The sequence below is a fragment of the Rhinoraja longicauda genome, chromosome 20 (genome assembly GCF_053455715.1).
Source record: "Rhinoraja longicauda isolate Sanriku21f chromosome 20, sRhiLon1.1, whole genome shotgun sequence".
Classification (NCBI taxonomy): domain Eukaryota; kingdom Metazoa; phylum Chordata; class Chondrichthyes; order Rajiformes; family Arhynchobatidae; genus Rhinoraja; species Rhinoraja longicauda.
In genome coordinates, this window is record NC_135972.1 from 10,044,372 (window position 1) to 10,068,711 (window position 24,340).

The 24,340-nt window shown below is 47.4% G+C and overlaps 1 protein-coding gene across 2 annotated transcripts; it reads right to left on the bottom strand.

Annotated features, from left to right (window-relative positions):
* Positions 1-4,131: 4,131 nt before the first annotated feature.
* LOC144603554 (prosaposin receptor GPR37-like) lies at positions 4,132-24,264 on the bottom strand. 2 transcript variants are annotated; one of them, XM_078416930.1, is made up of 4 exons: positions 24,237-24,264; positions 22,652-22,944; positions 21,914-22,606; positions 4,132-5,981 (listed from the first exon to the last, which is right to left on the bottom strand). In XM_078416930.1, the coding sequence occupies exons 1-4, from the start codon at positions 24,247-24,249 to the stop codon at positions 5,163-5,165; spliced, it is 1,818 nt and encodes a 605-aa protein (XP_078273056.1). In that variant the 5' UTR covers positions 24,250-24,264; the 3' UTR covers positions 4,132-5,162. The 2 variants fall into 2 exon arrangements, with proteins under 2 accessions (XP_078273056.1, XP_078273055.1); XM_078416929.1 differs by having other exon boundaries at positions 21,914-22,944.
* Positions 24,265-24,340: the final 76 nt, after the last annotated feature.

Consider the following 24,340-nt stretch of genomic DNA (forward strand, 5'->3'; position numbering starts at 1 on the left):
CGAACATCTTTGCAGACAACAATGAAACTCACACATCTTCAGTGAGCCGCTCAGAGAGGTGTTTCACTAGTGCGTGTTTTTCATCTTTTACCCCCAAGGAGAGATTCCTGCGCAGGGATTCTGCCCCTCTCCATCGGGGACCTGGGTTGGAGGGTATTGCACTGAGGAGTCTGCAACAACCTGCTCCCCGCGCGGTTCACAGACTCGCCAGCCTGCCTGCCATTTTTGCGGGTTGGAAGAGTCTGTGTACCACGTGTACATGGAGTGTGTGAGGTTGCAGCCCCTGTTCCAATATCTAAAGGGGCTGCTCCTTGCTTTTTGGCTGCACTTTTCACCCACCATCCTCATCTTTGGACACCCTGTGCGTAGGGGAGAGGGTAGGGCCGAAGATGTCCTGGTTGGGTTGCTCCTGGGCCTGGCCAAGCTGGCCATCCGCGAGTCACGGCGCCAGGCGGAAGAGGGCTCTGCCCGAGCCAGCTGCCTGCCCCTTTTCCCGGGTTACATCCACGCCCGGGTGGTGTTGGAGAGGGACTACGCGCTGTCCACGGGCACCCTGGGGGATTTCCGGGACCGCTGGGCGCCGCGGGGGATTGGATGTATCCTGGATGGGGATTGTAATATAATTGTATAATAGTTTCAATTGGTTTATTTGCTTGTATAGATAGTATTCTGGTGGTGGGTTCTGTTTTGGTTTTATTGTATTGTATATGTTATTTTAATATTTGAATAAATATTTTTGATTTTTAAAAAAATTAAAAATCGAGAGATTCCCGGTGAACAGACTTTCTGATCATTGGCGCTTGGCTGAATCTCCAATTTTCAACATTGTGTTTAGTTTAGTTTAGAGACACAGAGCAAAAACAGGCCCTTTGGCCTACCGGGTCCACGCCGACCAGCGATCCCCACACGCCAACACTACCCTACACACACTACGGGCAATTTATAATTTTTTAACAAAGCCAATTAACCTACAAACCTGTACGTCTGTGGAGTATGGGAGGAAACCGGAGCACCCGGAGAAAACCCACGCAGGTCAAGGGGAGAACTTGTGAGAGGACGTGATTTGCAATGAAATGGGTGGAAAGCAAACTGTGTTGCGGAGTAATGTTGAGGGCCAAAGACATCAACAATTAGATGGGACATCACGGGTAATAGAAAGCTCCATCAACATATTGCTCAGCTCAATACTTTCGCTGAACTCCTTCGCTCAGTCCTCCTAGACCTACCCGATCTCTCGATTGCTAAACACTTTAACTCCCCTCCCATTCCCACACTTACCTTTCAATCCTGGGCCTCCACCACTGTCAGAGTGAGACCCAAAGCAAATTGGAGGAACGGCACCTCATATTTCACTTGGGGCAGCTTACACCCCAGTGGTATAAATGTTGATTTCTCTAACTTCAAGTAACCCTTGCTCTCCCTCTCTCTCCATCCCTCCCCCACCCTAGTTCTCGGACTAGTTTCAAAGTCCTTCTGATTAATTTTACCGTTTGAATGCCTCCTTGTCACCTTCCCCTCAGCTAACAATGAACCATTCTACCTTTCCTTAGCATTGTCTGCTTTGATCTGTCATTTTCAAACCTTTCCCTTCCATATCTCTGGACTTCCTCTCTCCTGACCCTCAGTCTGAAGAAGGGTCTCAACCCGAAACGTCACCGATTCATTTTCTCCAGAGATGCTGCCTGACCTGCTGAGTTACTCCAGTGTTTTGTGTCTATCTTTGGTTTAAACCTGCATCTGCAGTTCTTTCCTACATATTCCTTCGCTCAGCCTGTTATTATGTGTAATCTGTTGCCCAGTGATTTGCATGCGTCAATGCTCTCAAAGGCACCCCTACAGTTCCTTTTATGCTCCACCATGCCCATTGTAGGCAGTTTAGATATCTAATCGTATAGAGGCTGACATACTCTCAGTGACAACCTATCCTCATACATATATATATAAAGGATAGTGCAGTCTTCCTAAAGGGAGCTGTGTTGCATGTGTTGGTAACTCGTACAAGCACAACAACACAAGTAACAACCTCAGGTTTAACACTTGCCAGCCGGCATCCGTTTCCTCTTTAAAAAAAAAAAAAAGTTTCGAGATACAGCATGAAAACAGGCCCATTCGCCCACTGAGTCCGTGCCGACCAGCGATCCCCATGCACTAACACTATCCTACACTCACTAAGGACAATTTACAATTTTACCCAAGCCAATTAACCTACGAACCTTTGGAGTGTGGGAGGAAACCTGAGCACCCAGAGGAAACCACGCAGGTCACGGGGGGAACGTACAAGTTCCGTACAGACAGCACCCGTGGTCAGTGTAAGAAAATAACTGCAGACGCTGGTACAAATCGAAGGTATTTATTCACAAAATGCTGGAGTAACTCAGCGGGTCAGGCAGCATCTCAGGAGAGAAGGAATGGGCGACGTTTCGGGTCGAGACCCTTCTTCAGACTGATATCAGGGGGGCGGGACAAAGGAAGGATATAGGTGGAGACAGGAAGACAGTGGGAGATCTGGGAAGGGGGATGGGGGGAAGAGAGGGACAGAGGAACTATCTAAAGTTGGAGAAGTCAATGTTCATACCGCTGGGCTGCAAGCTGCCCAGGCAAAATATGAGGTGCTGTTCCTCCAATTGCTGCGCACTGCTCTGTCTTTCAGGCACTGAATGTTACTTTACCACGAACACCGCTGCACTGGTCAAGAAGGCACAGCAACGACTGTTCTACCTAAGAACACTGAAGAAGTCTGGTCTACCCCAACAGCTGCTAACGACCTTCTACCGCTGCACCATAGAGAGCACCCTAACACATAGCATCCCTGTGTGGTACCTCAGCTGCACGGAGGCAGAGAGGAGAGTCTTCAGCGGGTAGTCCACAGAGCTCAGAAGACTATCGGAACACAGCTACCAGCCTTGGAGGGCATCTACAACACACGATGCCTCAGAAAAGCCACCAGCATTCACAAAGACTCCTCACACCCCTGCAACAGTCTGTTCGAACTTCTACCATCGGGCAGACGCTAAAAGGCCTTCTACGCCCGCACCTCCAGACTCAGGAACAGCATCATCCCCAGGGCCATAGCTGCTATGAACCGGTCCTGCTGAGCCGGATGGTCACATCGCACAGTGAACCAGCACAGACCTACTTGCACTTTATACTGTTTTAAAACTGTTTCTAATTTTGTTTCACTGGGTTGTATAAATTTATACTGATTAGCTAATTAATTTATTGCATCGTATGGGAGGCACATTCCCAATCTCGTTGTACCCCTGTACAATGACAATAAAGATATATTGTATTGTATTGTATTGTATTGTATTGTATTGTACAAGGCATGTAAAAGTCTGTTCCCACTGGGTCCCTGGCTCTTTTGACAATTACCTTAACTAGTCGGCCTCTGGTTATTGATCTCCTGCTTGCAGAAGCAATTTCTCCCTAACAACTCTATCAGCAGATCTCACTGTTGTGAACTCCTCAAGTAAATTGCTTTTACACAAACTTGCACCAGATGATCTGCTCTCGATACTTGATGTGACCAACCCGGGCAAAGCAATCCCATAGTCTTTGACCACCTCAAGGTCAATCTATTTAAATATATCTGCGTATTGTGTTTTAACCAAGTACGGTGCAATATGATTTCTGAATGTTGAGGGCCAGTGGTGCAGTGGTAGAGTTGCTGCCTTACAGCGCCAGAGACCCGGTTTCGATTCTGACCACGGGTGCCGTCTGTACGTAGTTTGTACGTTCTCCCCGTGACCGCGTGGGTTTTCTCCGGTTGCTCTGGTTTCCTCCCACTCTCCAAAGACGTACAGGTTTGTAGGTTAATTGGCTTTGGTAAAAATTGTAAGTGTGTGTGGGATAGTGCTAGTGTAAGGGAATTGCTGGTCGGCACGGACCTGGTGGGCCGAAGGGCCTGTTTCCACGCTGCATCTTTCAACCAAACTAGTCATTTTAATCAGGACAGTGATTAATTAATGACTAATCACTTTTTCAAAATGGATCAATACGTTAATCAGAAAGTTGCAGTAGCTCACAGATTTCCAGTTTAAAATCCATTCATACAAGCATACAAAAAACACGCCAAGCATACAAAAAACACGCGTACGACCAAGTAATAACAATAGGGCTTAATGAATGAAAAATGTTTTAACTTGGGAGTTTATTTGCAAGGAAACTTCTTTAAAAATAAAAATCAAATGGTTACAGAGCCATATGGAGAAACATTAAAGTAAAATCATGTTTTTTTGATTTACAACTCGATTATTACAAAACCAACATCACAAAATAGGGACCAGGTATTGTCAACGTGAGGATGGTCAGGACTCGAACTGCTCGTGTACTTGGCTTCCAACATCAACTCTTGCAAACCAGATAGTCGATGATTGACTGCTCGCTGCAGCTACCGTACAGCACAAAACAGCCTGACGGTTGGTTCACATAAAGATAGACACAAACTGCTGGAGTAACTCAGCGGGAACAGGCAGCATCTCTGGAGAGAAGGAACGGGTGACGTTCTGGGTCGAGACCCTTCGTCAGGCTGATGTCAGGGGAGCTCAGTCCACATAAACCCACCCGATCTCCCGGTTGCTACACACTTTAACTCTCCCTCCCATTCCCGCACGGACCTTTCTGACCTGGGCCTCCTCAGCTGGGTGAGGCCCAGCGTAAATTGGAGGAACAGCACCTCACATTCTGCTTGGGCGACTTACACCCCAGCGGTATTGACTTCTCTAACTACAAGTATCCTTGCTTTCCCCCTCCCTCCATCCCTCCCCCTTCCCAGTTCTCCGACCAGTCTTACTGTCTCCAACTACATTTTTTTCTCTTTCGTTGTTGTTACCTTCTCCCAGCTAACAGTGATCTATGTGTAAGAAGGAACTGCAGATGCTGGTTTAAATCGAAGGTAGACACAGAGTGCTGGAGTAACTCAGCAGGTCAGGCAGCATCTCTGGAGAGAAGGAATGGGTGACGTTTCGGGTCGAGACCTTTCTTCAGACTGATCTATTCTACATTTCCATAACAGTGATGTATTCTACATGTTCTTTCATCTCCATTCCCTTTGTCCTGTTTTCACACCTCGCACTTCCTTGTCTATGTATCTCCCTCTCCCCGTGACACCAGTCTGAAGGTTGGTCCGTCCGGCCCGTCCTTCCTGCCCAACTGGCTGCGGCTCAGCAGTGCGTGGCCACCGAGGTGTAGGTGGACATCTCGCGGCGGATGGTGCTGAAGGGCGACAGCTCCAGCTCGGTGGTGAACTCGTTGTCGTTGTCCTCGCTGGCCGCTACGGACGACTTTGGGCCGCACTCCTCGCAGCAGCAGCAGCAGCAGTCGAGCAAGGCCCTGCTGAAGGGCTTGCACAGGCAGAAGAGGACCACCGGGGTGACGCACGACTTGAAGAACAAGAGGAACTGGCTGATGAGCTGCAGGAGGTCGACGGTGCGCTGGGACACCCCGGTGGCCATGTAGGCAGTCACGATGTTGCAGATGTTCTCGGGGATGATGCAGAGGCCGTATAGGATGGTGAGAGCCACCACCGTGCAGTTCATCTGCCCCTCCAGCTGGATCTGCCGCTTGTTCCCCCGGGCGCACGACTTCTCCGCCGCCCGGATCTTCCTCGCCGTCACCACGGAGCTGCCGATGGTGAAGAGGGTGGGCAGGCAGAAGTAGCAGCCGAAGTACCACCACATCCTGGCGCCGTCGTAGGTGAGGGCCAGCACGTAGATGGAGTCGGGCAGCTGGGGGGAGATCTTCACCAGGCAGCGGTCCACGGTGAGGGAGGAGGAGGAGGCCACCTCCTCGGTGGACAGTTGCCGCAGGGCGATCTCCGGGAGGGCCAGCAGCAGGGCGCCCACCCAAATCACGGCCAGCTTGGCCGCCGTCGACGAGCAGTTCTCGATCATCTCGTAGTACATCTGCACGTTGGTGGCCGCCCGGAACCTGTCGATGCACAGGGCGCACAGGGTGAAGGTGGTCACTCCCAGGGAAGCAACCTGCCAGAGAAGCAACCAAGAGAACAACACTTTAATGTCACGTTCTAACAATAAAGGGGTAGGCAGGCCATTTAAACATAGAAACATAGAAAATAGGTGCAGGAGTAGGCCATTCAGCCATTCAATATGATCATGGCTGATCATCCAACTCAGTATCCCGTACCTGCCTTTCTCTCGATACCCCCTGATCCCTTTAGCCACAAGGGCCACATCTAACTCCCTCTTAAATATAGCCAATAAACTGGCCTCAACTACCTTCTGTGGCAGAGAATTCCACAGATTCAGCACTCTGTGTGAAAAAAAACTTTCTCATCTCGGTCCTAAAAGGCTAAAAGATTTAGGACTGAAATGATAAAAAAAAACATTTTCACCCGGTGAATCTGTGGAATTCTCTGCCACAGAATGCAATGGGGGCCAATTCACTCGTTTTCAAGCGAGAGTTAGATATAGCTCTTAGGGCTAGCGGAATCAAGGGATATGGGGAGAAAGCAGGAACGGGGTACTGATTTTAGATGATCAGCCATGATCATATTGAATGTTGGTGCTGGCTCGAAGGGTCGAATGGCCTACTCCTGCATCTATTTTTCTATGTATTGTTGGCAGATTAATTTCCCTCCTGGGATAAATAAAGTTCTATCGTATCGTATCGTTATGCCTCCTGTTTTATACAATACTGCAAATCAATTAACAACAAACAAAATCACCATCCAGCTAATGCTAACATTTTAATGGAAGCTCCTGGTTCTATTTAGCTTTCCAATGTATATGGAAGATATATGAACGTAAAGCATATACATACGAACATATGAAGGTATTACATGAAGCAATATTTGAAAATCAACACTCACTATAGTAAGTTCATAAGTTCTATGAGCAGAATTAACCCATTTGGCCCATCAAGTCTACTCCGCCATTCAATCGTGGCTGATCAACCCCATTCCCCTGCCTTCTCCCCATAACCCCCTGACACCCGTACAAATGAAAGGGGAGAAATGTTTAATCTCGGCCAGATCACATTGATGGCTGAGACAGTACAATGGATATTCCTGAGATAGACACAAAATGCTGGAGTAACTCAGCGGGTCAGGCAGCATCTCTGGAGAAAAGGAATAGGTGACATTTTGGGTCCAGACCTGAGTCTGAAGAAGGGTTTCGACCAGAAACCTCACCTATTCCTTCTCTCCAGAGATGCTGCCTGACCCGCTGAGTTACTCCAGCATTCGTGTCTAGTTTCATGGTAAAACAGCATCTGCAGTTCCTTCTTGCACAATGGATATTCCTTGGTTCTATTTTGCTTGACATCGCATTTATTTGAACATCAACGCACATTATTGCACTCGAGAAGAAACATTTAATCTCGGCCAGATCACTTTGATGGCTGAGGAGCACAAGGACTTTGACTTGGAACATAGGCAGCGGTTGTTGATAAACAGTGTGCTCTTTCACACAGGCAAAACTGAGCCTTTCAGAACAGTGGTAGGCCATTCGTGCCACAGGACTCATGCTAGCTCCTTAAAAGCATGATCTAATAATCTTTCCACACAGCCTTATAATTTTCTTCCCCTTCTTTAGTTTAGTTTGGTTTATTGTCACTTGTCACAGTATTGTCACAGTGAAAAACTTTTGTTACGTGCCATCCAGTCAGCAAAAGGACTATACATGATTACAATCGTCCTTGACATAAATGCAATACCCTCATTAAATAAAAAAGATTCTTCAAGCTGAGAGCAAACCTACTTCAAATATGATCTGTGTAGTCCAACCACTGTACAACCTTCTCAAAGACTTCATTCTATGCCATCCATCCAAAGACAATAAGTGCACCTTTCCAACTCACTTTATTTCTTTCACAACATCTACATTTTAAGATCATGTTCAGCTGTGGTATTTTATCATATATCATATCATATATATACAGCCGGGAACAGGCCTTTTCGGCCCACCAAGTCCGTGCCGCCCAGTGATCCCCGCACATTAACACTATCCTACACCCACTAGGGACAATTTTTACTTTTACATTTACCCAGCCATGGAATATTTTGTGCTTTAAGACTTTACGAGCATTGACTTGAAACATTCTTTTTAACAAGAGTATTTGCTGTCTAAAACATTCCCTTGCTGATGTCATTGTGGTGTCCCTAACATGCATTGCACCAACTTGTCAAGAATTTCTTGACAGGACAATTCAATGGCATAACCTCCAAATTTCTTGATTAGGAAGGACGTCAAAAGTTGCGGGGAGAAGGTAAGAGAATGGAGTTTAGTTTAGTTTAGTCTAGAGATACTGTGTGGAAGCAGGCCCTTCGGCCCACCGAGTTCATGCCAACCAGCGATCAACCGCTTACTCGTTCTATCCTACACGCGAGGGACATTTTACAGAAGCCAACTAACCTAAATACCTGTACGTCTTTGGAATGTGGGGGAAAATCAAAGCAACTGGAGAAAACCCGTGCACGTGGTCACAACTCCGTACAGACGGCACCTGTAGTCAGGATTGAACCCGGGTCTCTGGCGCTGTAAGCCAGCAACTCTACCACTGTGCCATTCTATTTGAGTGGGAAAAATAAATCAGCCATGATTGGCTCTCCCAGTGACCGCGTAGGTTTTCTCCGGGTGCTCCGGTTTCCTCCCACACTCCAAAGACGTACAGGTTTGTAGGCAAATTGGCTTTCGGAAAACTGTAAATTGTCCCTCGTGTTAGTGTACGGGGATTGCTGCGCAGGATAACAGCTAATTAATCTACCAACCCACGTGTTTTTGGAAGTAGGGGTAAACTAGGGCGCCCGGGGGAAACCTATGCAGCGACAGGCAGGACCTGCAAACTCCACGCAGACAGCACTGGAGGTCAGGGTTAAAGCCAAGTCACTGGAGCTGTGAGGGAGATGTTCTGCTTAGATGCACCACCTCTAAGAACTGCCCAGAGCCTCAATCTGGACTAGGGGAGTTTAAACCCCTGCCTCAGTTGGTAATGATTTCCCCTTACAAATGGAAGTCACAACCTGCCGCACGTAATTTGAATTGAAACGCATTTTTGAGCCACAATATCATTGAGTGGATGTTTTAGGTTTGTTTAGTTTAGAGATACAGCTTGGAAGCAGGCCCTTCAGCCCACCGAGTCCATGCCGACCAACTATCACCAGTACACCAGCTTAGTTTAGTTTAGTTTAGAGTACAGGTGTGGAAACGGGCCCTTCGGCTCACTGAGTCCAGCGATCCCCGCACACTAACACTATCCTACACACACTAGGGACAATTTACTTTTATACCAAGTCAATTAACCTTCAAACCTGTACTTCTTTGGAGTGCGGGAGGAAACTGAAAATCTCAGAGAAAACCCACGCGGGTCACGGGGAGAACGTACAAGCTCCGTACAGACAGCACCTGTAGTCGGGATCGAACCCGGGTCTCTGGCGCTGAGAGTGCTGTAAGGCAGCAACTCTACCGTTGCGCCACCGTGCCATATACTTGCCGCATGTAATTTACATTGAAACGCATTTCCCTGCCACAATATCAGCAACTGGAAGTTTTAGTTCGGTTTAGAGAGACAGCCTGGAAACAGGCCCTTCAGCCCACCACGTCCACGCCGACCAATGATCATCCAGAGACTAGTTCTATCCTGGACATTAGGAGCAACTTACAGAAGCTAATTAACCTACAAACCTGCACGTCTTTGGAATGTGGGAGGAAACCGGAGCACCCGGAGAAAACCCACGCACGTGGTCACAGGGAAAACGTGCAAACTCCGTACGGGCAATACTGGTAGTCGGGATCAAACCCGGGTCTCTGGCGCTGTGAAGCAGCAACTCTACTGCTGCACCACTGTGCCGTCCACAAAGTTCTCAACTTCATACTCAACCCATAACATTAAGTGTGTCCTAAACAGTACAAGATGATAAAATAGGAGCTAGCTTGAAAGAAGAGTTGAGTCAGATAGTAAGCAGATGCACAAAATTAATGCTTGGAAAATTTTCACGCACACTCTGTTTTATGATTGTGATTTTAATAACCATTAGAGACTAAAATGTTTTACCTCATAAATATTTGTATTATTTTTTTACTGCGCTCTTCATCATGTTACTTCAATTACGATACAAACGTTTTGAAGCTGGTATTTACGTTCGGACCTTTGGTGCATTTATCAATAATCCACCACCACCCCCCTTTTCAAACGCTCCCTCTTTTGCTGAAAGAAGTAATGCATGGCCTGGTCCCACAGTGGAGCAATAGACAATAGACAATAGGTGCAGGAGGAGGCCATTCGGCCCTTCGAGCCAGCACCGCCATTCAATGTGATCATGGCTGATCATTCTCAATCAGTACCCCGTTCCTGCCTTCTCCCCATACCCCCTGACTCCGCTATCCTTAAGAGCTCTATCTAGCTCTCTCTTGAATGCATTCAGAGAATTGGCCTCCACTGCCTTCTGAGGCAGAGAATTCCACAGATTCGCAACTATGACTGAAAAAGTTTTTCCTCATCTCAGTTCTAAATGGCCTACCCCTTATTCTTAAACTGTGGCCCCTTGTTCTGGACTCCCCCAACATTGGGAACATATTTCCTGCCTCTAACGTGTCCAACCCCTTAATAATCTTATACGTTTCGATAAGATCTCCTCTCATCCTTCTAAATTCCAGTGTATACAAGCCTAGTCGCTCCAGTCTATCAACATATGACAGTCCCGCCATTCCGGGAATTAACCTAGTAAACCTACGCTGCACGCCCTCAATAGCAAGAATATCCTTCCTCAAATTTGGAGACCAAAACTGCACACAGTACTCCAGGTGCGGTCTCACTAGGGCCCGGTACAACTGCAGAAGGACCTCTTTGCTCCTATACTCAACTCCTCTTGTTATGAAGGCCAACATTCCATTGGCGCAGCAGTAGAGTTGCTGCCTTACAGCACCAGAGACCCAGGGTCGATCCTGCCTGCGGGTGCTGTCTGTACGGAGCGTGTACGTTCTCCCTGTGACCGCGTGGGTTTTCTCCGGTTGCTCCGTTTTCCCCCCGCACTCCAAAGAAGTATAGTTTTGTAAGTTAATTGGCTGCGATAAAATTGTAAATTGTCCCTAGTGTGTGTAGAATAGTGTTAGCGTGCGGGGATCGTTGGTCGGTGCGGGCTCGGTGGGCCGATGAGCCTGTTTCTGCGCTGTATCTCTAAAGTCTAAAGTATAGGCACTCTCGACAATCTTCAACGCGACACCTAAGACATCAGATTTTGAACGGGCTTCGTCACAACAGCTGGGCTCTCTGCTTCTGAATGTAGAAATGTAGCTGGAGTACCTCGGCAGGGCAGGCAGCATTGTTGGAAAACATTGATAGGCAACGTTTCAGGTCGGGACCATTCTTCAGTCAGACCTGAAATGGTACCTATCCATGTTCTCCAACAATGCTGCTCAACCCGCTGAGTTACTCCAGTACTTTGTGTCTTTTTTTATTTATTACGATTTAATGTCCAATCACTTCCACGAGTTTTAGGTTGATCATTATTGTCACCTGTACCGAGTTATAATGAAAAGCTTTTGTTTGCGAGCTATCTAATCAAAGCAGATAATACCGTACATTAATAAAATCAAAGATAGCCACAAAATGCTGGAGTAACTCAGCGGGTCAGACAACATCTCTAGAGAAAAGGGAATATGTGACGTTTTGGGTCGAGACAGTTTTTCAGACCCGAAACGTCACCTATTCCTTTTTTGTTCAGAGATGCTGCCTGCCCCGCTCAGTTACTCCAGCTTTGTATGTCAATCTTCAGTTTAAACCAGCATCCGCAGTTCTTTCCTACACCAGAATATGACCGCGCCAAACACAACTACACAGGCAAAGTGAACAGAAAGATACCAGAACACAGAACATAGTTTCTCCGCAATGTAGCGTAACAGTTCGAGAGAAAAAGGCAATGAGGTATGTTGGAGAATCAGACAGAACCCCTTCTTATGGAAGATCATTTAGAAGTCTCATAACAGAGGGGTTCCAGTCTGGAATAAGTGCTTCCAAGTTTCTGGAACAGGGAGGAGAAGGAATGACTTGATTGGGGAAAAGCCATTGATTATGTTGGCTGCTTTTCTGAGGCAGCATGAAGTGTGGATGGGCAAATGGTGGGGATTCTGGTCGATGTAATCAATGGCTAATGAACTCAGAAACAGAAAACCTGTGTCCATGCGGTTAGCAAGCTAATTTATATCAGTGACTGTCTAATCCAGTTTTTGCCCGTGTGCATCATTTGAGGACTATTATATGGAGAAATATAATGACCGGACTCTCGTTTTTTCTATTTTCTTCTTGCTTACATACTTTATTACATGCAGGTTATGCAAACCAGAGCCATATTTGCTAGATCAAAGAAAAGCAAAATACTGTACAGTCTGCAAATTTGAAATAAGAGCAGAAAATGTCAGAGATGCTTAGCAAGATTCAAAGATAAATGTTAGTTTAGTTCAGAGATACAGTGCAGAAACAGGCCCTTCAGCCCACTGAGTCCGCAACGACCAGCGATCCCCGCACACTAACACCATCCTACCCGAGGAACAATTTCTACGTTTATACCAAGCCAATTAACCTAAAAAACCTGTTCGTCTTTGGGGTGTGGGAGGAAACCGAAGTTCTCGGAAGAAACCCACGCGGTCACGGGGAGAACGCACAAACTTCAGCAACTCTACCGCTGCGCTGCCTCGCAATGCATGAAAAGTACAATGTGGCATGAATTAACTTGATGCGTAAACTGGGCAAGTTTGTTCTGGTAGAACTATTTCCTGATAGAAGAATATACCTTCTGGATAGAAGTGTGTAGAAATATAAAATTATTGGAAGCACAGATAAGGTGGATGGTCAAAACCTTTTTTCCCAGGGTGGAAATGTCAAAGCCTAGAAGTCACAGCTTTAAGGTGTGAGGGGCAAAGTTAAGACAATAGACAATAGGTGCAGGAGGAGGCCATTCGGCCCTTCGAGCCATCACCGCCATTCAATGTGATCATGGTTGATCATTCTCAACCAGTACCCCATTCCTGCCTTCTCCCCATACCCCCTGACTCCGCTATCCTTAAGAGCTCTATCTAGCTCTCTCTTGAATGCATTCAGAGAATTGGCCTCCACTGCCTTCTGAGGCAGAGAATTCCCCAGATTCACAACTCTCTGACTGAAAAAGTTCTTCCTCATCTCAGTTCTAAATGGCCTACCCCTTATTCTTAAACTGTGGCCCCTTGTTCTGGACTCCCCCAACATTGGGAACACGTTTCCTGCCTCTGACGTGTCCAACCCCTTAATAATCTTATACGTTTCGATAACATAATAATGTTATACGTTTCGATAAGGTAATAATCTTATACGTTTCGATAAGATAATAATCTTATACGTTTTGGGATATTGGGATTTGAGTTTTGGGATATACGTTTTGGGATATTGGGATTTGAGTTTTCTTGCAATGCTTTATACATTACAAATCTCTTCTCTGTGTTTGAAGTGACAGTGTTAAAAAAAAACTGCATTTGACAGAAAATTCAGCATGTCGAAGAACACAAGATGTGAAAGTAATACTGTGCGTGAAGCGCTAATGGATGTCTGTTGACAGGCAGCAGTCACCATTAAATTGTACCAGTTTGTATAGAAGATAAATCCTACACAGAAATTGAAACATTAAGACTCCCTTTCTGATGCAGGGTTGCAATATATTGTACTCAACTTTCACAGCTGAGCATCAGGGACATGAGATTACTTCAAGGTTTTTAATTGTCCCAACTCAATAAAATGCCGACCCATTTAGCCCATAATTGGCTAGAATCCTCCTGCCAAGCGCCATTATTGCCAGTAAAACGTGTAATTAATTCCGTTGTATTTTACTTCAAGATTCATTGGGCAGGATCAATCATCATGGACTGGTTTCCACTGCTTGGATGGCTTGCCTTGTGTGAACAGTGCGCACATCAATCAGGTATGCACATGCATCTGCATTTCAATAAATAAACTCTGTGTTTTATGACTGTTGGCAGATCAATTTCCCTCCTGGGATAAATAAAGTTCGATCATATCGTATCGTATCGGAGAGGTGAGACTCCTAAATGTTGCTCTTGCTTTTCATTCACTGTCAGACATCTGTGGCAGTGATTAATTTGGTCATTATTAACTGAGATGAAATCCATCTTCATGGTATGATACATGAACCAGTCTTTCCTCTGCCAAGCCTTTACCCAGATAACTGAGAATGAAACAAGATAATAACTTTCGGCAGCATATTCTTCTTCTTCGTGATGAACCTGCGTTCTTTCCAGCTATATTGCACCACATTGTTTAAACATCAGAAATGATTTAACCGCTCCACAGGCATTAACTTGTCTTGTCTCTGAAGAACTGATTGATTTTGCATATCTGCACTTACTGCAGCTATAGACAGACTAGTACAGACCAGGAACAGGCTCTTCGGCCCACAATGTCCATGCCGAACATAATGCCAAGCTAAACTAATCTCCTCTGTCTGCACATGGTGCATATCCCCCCATTCCCTGCGTAACTATGTGCCCGTCCAAAAGCCTGTTAAATGCCACTATTATATCTGCCTCCACCACTACCCCTTGCAGCTCGTTCCAGGCACCCACCACACTCTGTGTGAAAAACACTTGACTCGAAAATAGGGTCATCCTGCACGGAAACAGGCCCTTCGGCCCAACTTGCCCATGCCGACCAAGATGCCCCATCCACGCTAGTCCCACCTACCCACGTTTGGCCAATGTCCCGTTAAACTTTTCCTTACCATGTACCTGTCCAAATGTCTTTTAAATGTGGTAATAGTATCTGTCTCAACCACCTCTTCTGGCAGCTTGTTCCATACACCCACCACCTACTGTGTGAAAAGGTTGCACTTCAGGTTCCTATTAAATCTTTCCCCTCTCATCTTAAATTTTTCCTTCCTTGTTATTCACCTGATGATTTTGTACACCTCTATAAGATCACCACTTAACCTCCTGTGCTCCAAGGAATAAAGTCCCAGCCTGCCCAACCTCTCCCGAGAGCTCATGCACTCAATTCCTGCCAATACCCTTGCAAATTCTCTCTGCATTCTTTGCAGCTTAACAACATAATTCGCAAAGCAGGGTGACCAAAGCTGAACACAATACTCCAAATGTGGCATCACAAATGTCTTGTATAACTGCAACATAACATCCCAACTTCTATACTAATCTCCTTTAAAATTAAAAATCACCTTAGATCCAAAATTAATAATTTTAGGATTATCAGAAAACATTACAAATTTCACACTAAGTCAGAGGCGCTTTCTTGACTACAGTTTAATAACTGCGAAAAAATTAATACTTAAATTTTGGGAAAAAACAGTAACCCCCACAATTAAAATGTGGATTACGGAAATGACCGAGACCTTGCATTTGGAAAAAAATAAGGTTTACCTTAATTGACAAACCAGATCTATTTTTTAAAATATGGTCTCCATTTATTGAATTTAAAAAAAAGTAAATGGGTTTGTCACAAAACTAAAATTTAAAACTAAAGTTAAAACTTGAGTTTAGGGTTGGATGTACAACTATACTCATCAACTCCCGGATCTATCCCCATAACCTTTATATTTGTAATTCTCTTTTTTCTTTGCTTTCTCTCTATTAGTTTATAGTCTTTTTTTTCAGTCTCTTTTCATCTTTATTTTTTCTTTAAAAATTTAAAAATTGAAGCTATGTAAGAATTCTATAACCAGTTTGTCGTTTATTATTATTTGTACATATGCTTTAAAAAATTATAACATTTTTTTTTAATCTATGCTCTCTATCCTTTGATATTCCCATCATGAGAAAAGATTTCTGACTGTCTGCTTCTGGGCATTAGTTCCGTTTATCTGTATTCATAAGAATATCAGGTGTGGCACAGTGGTGCAGCTGGTTGAGTTATTGCTCACAGCACTAGACGCGTGGGTTCGATCCTAACCTTTGGTGCTATCCATGCCCGGAGATTGCATGTTCTCCATGTGACTGTGTGGGTTTTCGATGGGTGCTCCGGTTTCCTCCCACTCACAAATACATGTGGGTTTACAGGTTAATTGGCCTCTGTAATATTGCCCCCAGTGTAGAGCGGAGATGAGGAAGAACTTTTTCAGTCAGAGAGTGGTGAAGGTGTGGAATTCTCTGCCTCAGAGGGCAGTGGAGGCCAGTTCGTTGGATGCTTTCAAGAGAGAGCTGGATAGAGCTCTTAAGGATAGCGGAGTGAGGGGGTATGGGGAGAAGGCAGGAACGGGGTACTGATTGAGAGTGATCAGCCATGATCGCATTGAATGGCGGTGCTGGCTCGAAGGGCTGAATGGCCTACTCCTGCACCTATTGTCTATTGTCTATTGTCTAGAGGGAATGAATGAGAAAGTGGGATAACACAGAACTAGTGAAACATTTGGACAGGAACATGGATAGGAAAGGTTTACAGGGGATATGGGCCAAACGCAGGCAGACGAGACTAATGCAGAAGGGACGTGTTGGCCGGTGTGGGCAAGATGGGCCGAAGGGCCAGTTTCCATGCTGTAAGACTCTATGACGCTAGTGTGCACGGGTGATCGATGGTCCAGGTGGGCCGAATAGCCTGCTTGCATGCTGTATCTCAAAACTAAACTAATTAAGAGAAAATGCTGGAAACACTGAGCAAGCCAGGCTGGCATCTGTATCAATTAAAACAGTTAACTCTTCAGGTCGAAAACCCTTGTCAGAACTTGTGAGAAAGAGGGAAGATTTTCATTACCCATACCGTGGCACTCAATTCCTGCCAATAGATCCAACCAGTAGATCCTGCCAATAGATCCAACCAGTAGATCCTGCCACCTCACAGCTCCTAAGCCCCAAGTTCACCACTGACCGCTGGTGCTGACTGTGTGGAGTTTGCATGTTCTCCCTGTGAGTATACAGGTTTCCCCTGGGTGTTCCGGTTTCCTCCCACACCCCAAAGATGTGTGGATTTGTACGTTGGTTGAACACTGCACTCTGTATCCACTGTGTAGATACATGGTAGACTCTGGGGGAAATTGATGGTATAAAGGGGAATAGAGTTTAGGACGATGAGGTGGGGGGAGGGCCTCATTGAAACTTACTCAATAGTGAAAGGCCTGGATAGAGTGAACGCAGAGAGGATGTTTCCATGAGTGGGAGAGTCAACGACCAGAGGCCACAGCCTCAGAGTTAAAGGACGTATCTTTAGAAAGGGGATGATGAGGAATTTATTTAGTCAGAGGGTGATAAATCTGTGGAATTCATTGCCACAGACAGTTGCGAAGGCCAAGTCAATGGATATTTTTAAGGCGGAGATTGACAGATTCTTGATTAGAAACATAGAAACATAGAAAATAGGTGCAGGAGTAGGCCATTCGGCCCTTCGAGCCTGCACCGCCATTCAATATGATCATGGCTGATCATCCAACTCAGTATCCCGTACCTGCCTTCTCTCCATACCCCCTGATCCCTTTAGCCACAAGGGCCACATCTAACTCCCTCTTAAATGTAGCCAATGAACTGGCCTCAACTACCTTCTGTGGCAGAGAATTCCACAGATTCACCACTCTCTGTGTGAAAAAAAACGTTCTCATCTCGGTCCTAAAAGACTTCCCTCTTATCCTTAAACTGTGACCCCTTGTTCTGGACTTCCCCAACATCGGGACCAATCTTCCTGCATCTAGCCTGTCCAACCCCTTATGAATTTTGTAAGTTTCTATAAGATCCCCATCAATCTTCTAAATTCCAGCGAGTACAAGCCGAGTCTATCCAGTCTTTCTTCATTTAAAAGTCCTGCCATCCCATAGTACGGGTGTCAAGGGTTATGAGGAGAAGGCAGGAGAATGGCGTTGAGAGGGAAAGATAGATCAGCCATGACTGAATGGCGGAGTAGACTTGATGGGCCGAATGTCCTAGCTGCGCTCTTAGAATTTATGAACTTCGGACACTTTTGGATAGGCATATGGAAATGCAGGGAATGGAGGGGTGTGGATCATGTGCAGGCAGATAAGAGTTGGTCTTGGCAGAAGAACCCATTCCTGCCCTATACTGTTCTCTTGTTTAGAGAGATTCAGCAGGGGAACAAGTCCCAGCCCTATCTACTAATACAATTAGATTAATGTAGGGTCAATGCAAATGGGTGCTTGATAGTTGATTTAGACAGCTGATTTAGACAAAGGGCTGATTTAGGCTTGACAGCTGATTTAGTGGTTTGAAAGGCCTGTTTTCTTGCTGTGTGACACTATTTATTGGTCATGATTCAAACATATGTTCAAGGTATTTGCACTGTGTCAAATGTAATCTTATTTATTCACAAAATGCTGGAGTAACTCAGCAGGTCAGGCAGCATCTCAGGAGAGAAGGAATGGGTGACGTTTCGGGTCGAGACCCTTCGTCAGACCCATTCCTTCTCTCCTGAGATGCTGCCTGACCTGCTGAGTTACTCCAGCATTTTGTGAATAAATACCTTCGATTTGTACCAGCATCTGCAGTTATTTTCTTATACCAAATGTAATCTTACAGTCACGTTTTTTTTAGAAGTACAGGCCCATCGGCCCACCAAGTCCGCGCCGACCAGCGATCACCCACCCATACACTCGTCCTATCCTCCACACTGGGGACAATTTACAGAAGCCAATTGACCTACAAACCTGCTCATCTTTGGAGTGTGGGAGGCAACCGGGGCAACCGGAGAAAACCCATGCGGTCACAGGGAGGACGTACAAACTCCGTACAGACAGCGCCCGTAGTTGGGATCAAACTCGGGTCTCTGGCGCTGTGAGGCAGCAACTCAACCTCCGCACCACCATGCCGCCCAAAATAGGATTGTGATGGAGCCACTCTAACACGCCTGCTCTGTTTCTAATGACATTTCAGAGTTGCTTTAATGTAACCATATAACCATATAACCATATAACAACTACAGCACGGAAACAGGCCCGTTCGGCCCTTCCAGTCCACGCCGACCACTCTCCCTGACCTAGTCTCATCTACCTGCACTCAGACCATAACCCTCTAATCCCCTTATCCATATACCTATCCAATTTACTCTTAAATAATAAAATCGAGCCAGCCTCCACCACTTCCACCGGAAGCCCATTCCATACAGCCACCACCCTCTGAGTAAAGAAGTTACCCCTCATGTTACCCCTAAACTTTTGTCCCTCAATTCTGAAGCTATGTCCCCTTGTTGGAATCTTCCCCACTCTCAAAGGGAAAAGCCTACCCACGTCAACTCTGTCCGTCCCTCTCAAAATTTAAAAAACCTCTATCAAGTCCCCCCTCAACCTTCTACGCTCCAAAGAATAAAGACCCAACCTGTTCAACCTCTCTCTGTAGCTTAAGTGCTGAAACCCAGGCAACATTCTAGTAAATCTCCTCTGTACCCTCTCCATTTTGTCGACATCTTTCCTATAATTTGGCGATGTAGCTGACACATTAAAATATTGGTGCAGTCAATGGACTCTGATCCACGCCAATTAAATGACATTGTATGTTCAGAGCAGATTAATCATGCTATTTGGTAAAAAAAAACACCAGTGCTCAATAGAACCCTCTTCAAAATGGGCAAGAATGCTGGAGTAACTCAGGGGGCCAGGCAGCATCTCTGGAGAAAGTAGATTGGTGACCTTTCGGGTCGGGACTCTTCTTCAGACGGATTGTAATCGGGAGAGTGGGGGGAAAACATTGGAAGGGAAGAAAAAAATAAGACCAATCAAGGGTCTCGACCCGAAACGTCGCCCATTCCTCCTCTCCAGAGATGCTGCCTGTCCCGCTGAGTTACTCCAGCATTTTGTGTCTATCTTCCATCTGGATAGCCGACTGTTAGTGGAGAAAGGGGAAGGGTGTGAAGAGGGGAGGGAGAGGGGAGGGGAGGGGAGGGGAGGTGTTTGTAGAACTTACCTGAAATTGGAGAATTCATTCATTCATCATATGGATAAACGTTGAATTCTCCGATTGAGGTGACTTCCACAAACACCTCTGTCCCCTCTCTCCCTCTCCCCCTTTACGCCGAGTGACTATATAGCATGCAACAAAAAAAGCTTTTCACTGTACCTCGTTGGGCATGACAACAAACTCATCTAAACTAAACTAGTTCCACAGGTCACAACGATGTATCCCTCTTGGGTTCACACCCGTCTCTAACCGACAGTCAGCCCATCGGGGAACCTCCTTGCCCGAGCTCACCTGTCTCCGGCTCACCTGTCTCCGGCTCACCTGTGCCCGGGCTCACCTGTCTCCGGCTCACCTGTCTCCGGCTCACCTGTCTCCGGCTCACCTGTCTCCGGCTCACCTGTCTCCGGCTCACCTGTCTCCGGCTCACCTGTCTCCGGCTCACCTGTCTCAGGCCCCGCTTTGTCTTGTTTGTTCCTCGACTTCTTCCAGTTATCCCCATTCTCCTCACTACAGTCTGAAGAAGGGTCCCGGCCCGAAACGCCACCCATCCATCCATTGTCTCCAGAGGTGCTGCCTGACCCGCTGAGTTACTCCAGCACTTTTTTTTGTGGTCTATCTTAGATATAAACCAGCATCTGCAGTTCCTTTTTATTAACCCTGTGGGGTTGGCTTTGGGTTTTCCAGGTGCTTTTGCTAAGAGGTAAGAGCTTTTGGTTTTCTATGCACGTGTTGTGGGAGGCTCAATACGTTGGTTCATTAACCCGCCCATTACTATCTTTATGGATGATTTAAAACAGCAAACACATTCGGACCAGGGGGCATCCATATGCCTATAAATGTACATTTACACGCCAGGAGGCACAGTAGTCCATGCCGATCAGCGACCACCCGCTCACACTAGTTCTGTCTCACACACTGGGGACAATTTACAGCAGTCAATTAACTCACAAAGCTTTTACGTCTTTGGGATGGTGTGAGAGGAAACCGGGAAAACGCGGGAGGAAACTCACGTGGACAAGGTAGAGCGTGGAAAGTCCACACACGGATAAGGGTTAGCACCCGAGGCCGGCATCGAACCGGGGTCTTAGACGCTGCGAGACAGCAACTCTCACCGTGCGCCTCACTGCACTAACCCCATGGTTAGTGGGAGAATGCTGGAGGATGGTAGATAGAGGATGGAGAATGGTGAGGGAAAGATGGACCAAGCCATGATTCAAAGGGGGAGAGGTGCGATGGGCCGAGTGGCCTAATTCTGCTCCTAGAACTTATGAACTCGACCACCCCTGTGCCACTCTGTTGCACAAAGTGGGCAGCGACCTCTAAACCTTTTCTATCCATGTACCAGAGGAGAAGGGCAATCTTTGTCCCCAAGGCTGTTCAGCTCCTCAACTCCCAATCACCCTTGTTCTGCTGCTCACCCTGTTACCCCCCCCCCCCCCAATAGTTTTTGTACTACTTTGTAAATTGCCCCACGGGGACAAATAAAGTGTTTTTGAACTTGAACTTGAACTGTCCAGGTGTATTTTAAACATTGTTATAGTACTTGTCTCAACTACCTCCTCTGGCAGCTTGTTCCATACACCCACAACTCACTGTGTGAAAAAATGATGTGCTTCGGGTTCCTATTAAATCTTTCCCCTCACACCTTAAACCTCTGTCCTCTGTTTCCTGATTCCACTGCTCTGGGTAAAAGACTCTTGTGCATCGGTCTGAAGAAGGGTCTCGACCCGAAACGTCGCCCATTCCTTCTCTCCTGAGATGCTGCCTGACCCGCTGAGTTACTCCAGCATTTTGTGAATAAATACCTTGGTTCTGTGCGTTCAGCCTATCATTCCCCCTCACAATTTTATACCCCCTTATAAGATCACCCCCTCAGTCTCCTGTGCTCCAAGGGATAAAGTCCCAGCCTGCCCAAACTCTCCCTTTAGCTCAGGCCCTCAAACCCTGGCAACATCTTTGTCAAAGATGCACTGTTTCTGCACGGAATTTCTCTATGGCTCTACTTTGGAAGTGTGGGGTGGGGCAGCTAGTCCCAAAAATAAGTATAAAATGCTGGAAAGGGGTTTTCTCCTCACCTCCAGATAAGGGATCACCTTGCATGTAAAATCTCCAAGAAGCCACTTTTTGGTCAGCTCGTGAAATATAACCAGAGGCAGACAGAAAAAGATGACCAGGAAGTCCCAGAACGCCAAGTTGGCCAACAGAGAGTTGGAGATACTCCTCATGTAATAGTTGTGGCAAACGATGCACATGATGGACAGGTTGGCCATGATGCCGATCACGAAGATGACAATGGAGAGACACATGACGGCGTAGGCTCCGTACGAGTCCTCGGTCACCGGGTAGAAAGGGTTCTTCAGCCGGCGTCTCTTGGCCGGCGCTTGGAGCTGGAGCAAGGCTGGAGGCTCCTGCAAGGTCAGGTGGAAGGAGGTGTTGGTGGGACCCCGGGCCCTGGCGGTGTAGACGTTGGGGCCATCCAGCGACCCGTTGAGAAGAAGCCCCGACGACTCCGGCCAACCTCGCACCTCGCTGGAGAACCTCGAGGAGTTGTGACCTTGCAGGTTCTGCCGACCCTTGCCCCTAGTTTGCCCGCCGCTTTTAATCCCGTCCGTCCCCCGCTTGGACCTCGGACTGGTGCCCTTGGGGGCAATTGCAACGGTGCTGCTTTCCACCAAGGTGGGTCGTCCTGGCTCGACCCTTCCACTGGAGACGCGGTGCACGGAGATGCTTTTCTTTGGAGATCCTCGCTGGATGTCCTGAGCTGGGACCTCCTGAGCTGGGACCTCCTGAGCTGGGACCTCCTGAGCTGGGACCTCCTGAGCTGGGACCTCCTGAGCTGGGACCTCCAGCGGCACATGGTTCTCTGGCAGGTTCCACTGGTGCCTGGGACCCCAGTCGGTGCGAGCCGAGTAGTTGCGGTGCCCGGGGAGGTGGGCGAGGGAAGAGGAGTCCTCTCCAGAGGTCCCGGTGGATCGCAGGTGCCCCGGGTTGTCCACCGGTCGCCTCTGCCCGCTGCCGCTGGAGCTCCTCGGCTTCTCCAGGCGAGGGGTGGCCGAGATAACCCGGAGGAGGCAAAGAGCCAGCGCCCAGCGCCGCATCCTGGGGTCTGCACTCAGAGAAGGAGGGGAGGGGGTGGGATGGGAGGAAAGGGACAAGAGAAACGTTCAACCTTCTCTCCAGCGATCAAGGCGACATTGGCAGTGCGCCCCTCTCCACTCCGAGGCGCGGTTAAAGGCACTGTAACAATCTGCCCGTGGACCGGTGGCAAGTGGAAGATAGTCCAAGCATCACCGGGGTCATCGCCAAGACCCTCCCAACTCTGCCTCTCGCAGTAGTAGCCCCTCAGCCGCGTCCTAATCCACCGTCTGAAGAAGGGTCTCCACCCGAAACATCACCTACACCTTCCCTCCAGGGATGCTGCCCGACCCGCTGGGTCACTCCAGCTTTCAGTGTCTGTCTTCGGTTGGAAGCCACATCTGCGGGCGCTCCCTGCACCAACCTCCTCTATCTCGCCTGGCTGTTGGTGCCAGCGCTTGGCAAAGGGGACTGGGGTCCTGGAGAACCAAGGGGCGGAGACGGAGACCTCAGGAGAGGAGAGGGTTGTCAGCCGGGGCGAGTGTGGAGCCCGCTGTTTTCCTGCAAACTTGAATCTCCCCCGGGTCTTGATCCACCCAGAACGGACCCGCCCGCTCACACACCGTCAGCCGGAGTACTTGGACGTTTCATAAGTCTTCATAAGCCTTGTTGCAAACGCCACACTTTGCTCTGCCCGCCTGCACTGTCGCGGGGCGGATGAGCGACTGTACTTGCCTCCTTATTGAATCGGAATCTGCGACTCTCCCCCCTCCTCTCCTCTCCTCACCGCACCTTCTCTCCCATTGCACGCTTGGTCTCAGTACAGATCATCACGGCCGCCTTCTCGCTGTCTACCTGCAGCGCTGGGAGTAGTCGGGTCTATTCGCTCCCTCCCTCTCTCTCTCTCTCTCTCTCTCTCTCTCTCACACACACACTTAGTCAATGCCGAGCAACACTCACTAACAACGTGCCAACAGCTCCCTCCTGCTTCTGCACCAAACGCAACACCCTGACATTTCCATTCTCCAACAGCGTCCCCTTAAAGAGACTGACACACTCTCTCTCTCTCTGTTCTCTCTCTCTCTCTCTCTCTCTCTCTCTCTCTCTCTCTCTCTCTCTCTCTCTCTCTCTCTCTCTCTCTCTCTCTCTCTCTCTCTCTCTCTCTCTGTCTCTCTCTCTCTGAACAAACTGTTGGTTATTTCTTTAAAGTGTTAGAACAAGTTTGGCAAGATCTTAGCCCATGGGTGTCGCGATAAATCACTGCAGCCTTCATGGGGAATGCAGGCACGGCGGCACTTGTGTTCGCTGTGGTTGGGAACTCACCAGGAACATGCATCTTGTTCCTGCATGCTTGAGTGGATCATAAATGTCGCTTGTATTGAGTCTCCGCCAAATTGCTAACTCTCTGTCTGAGACCATATCAGGTT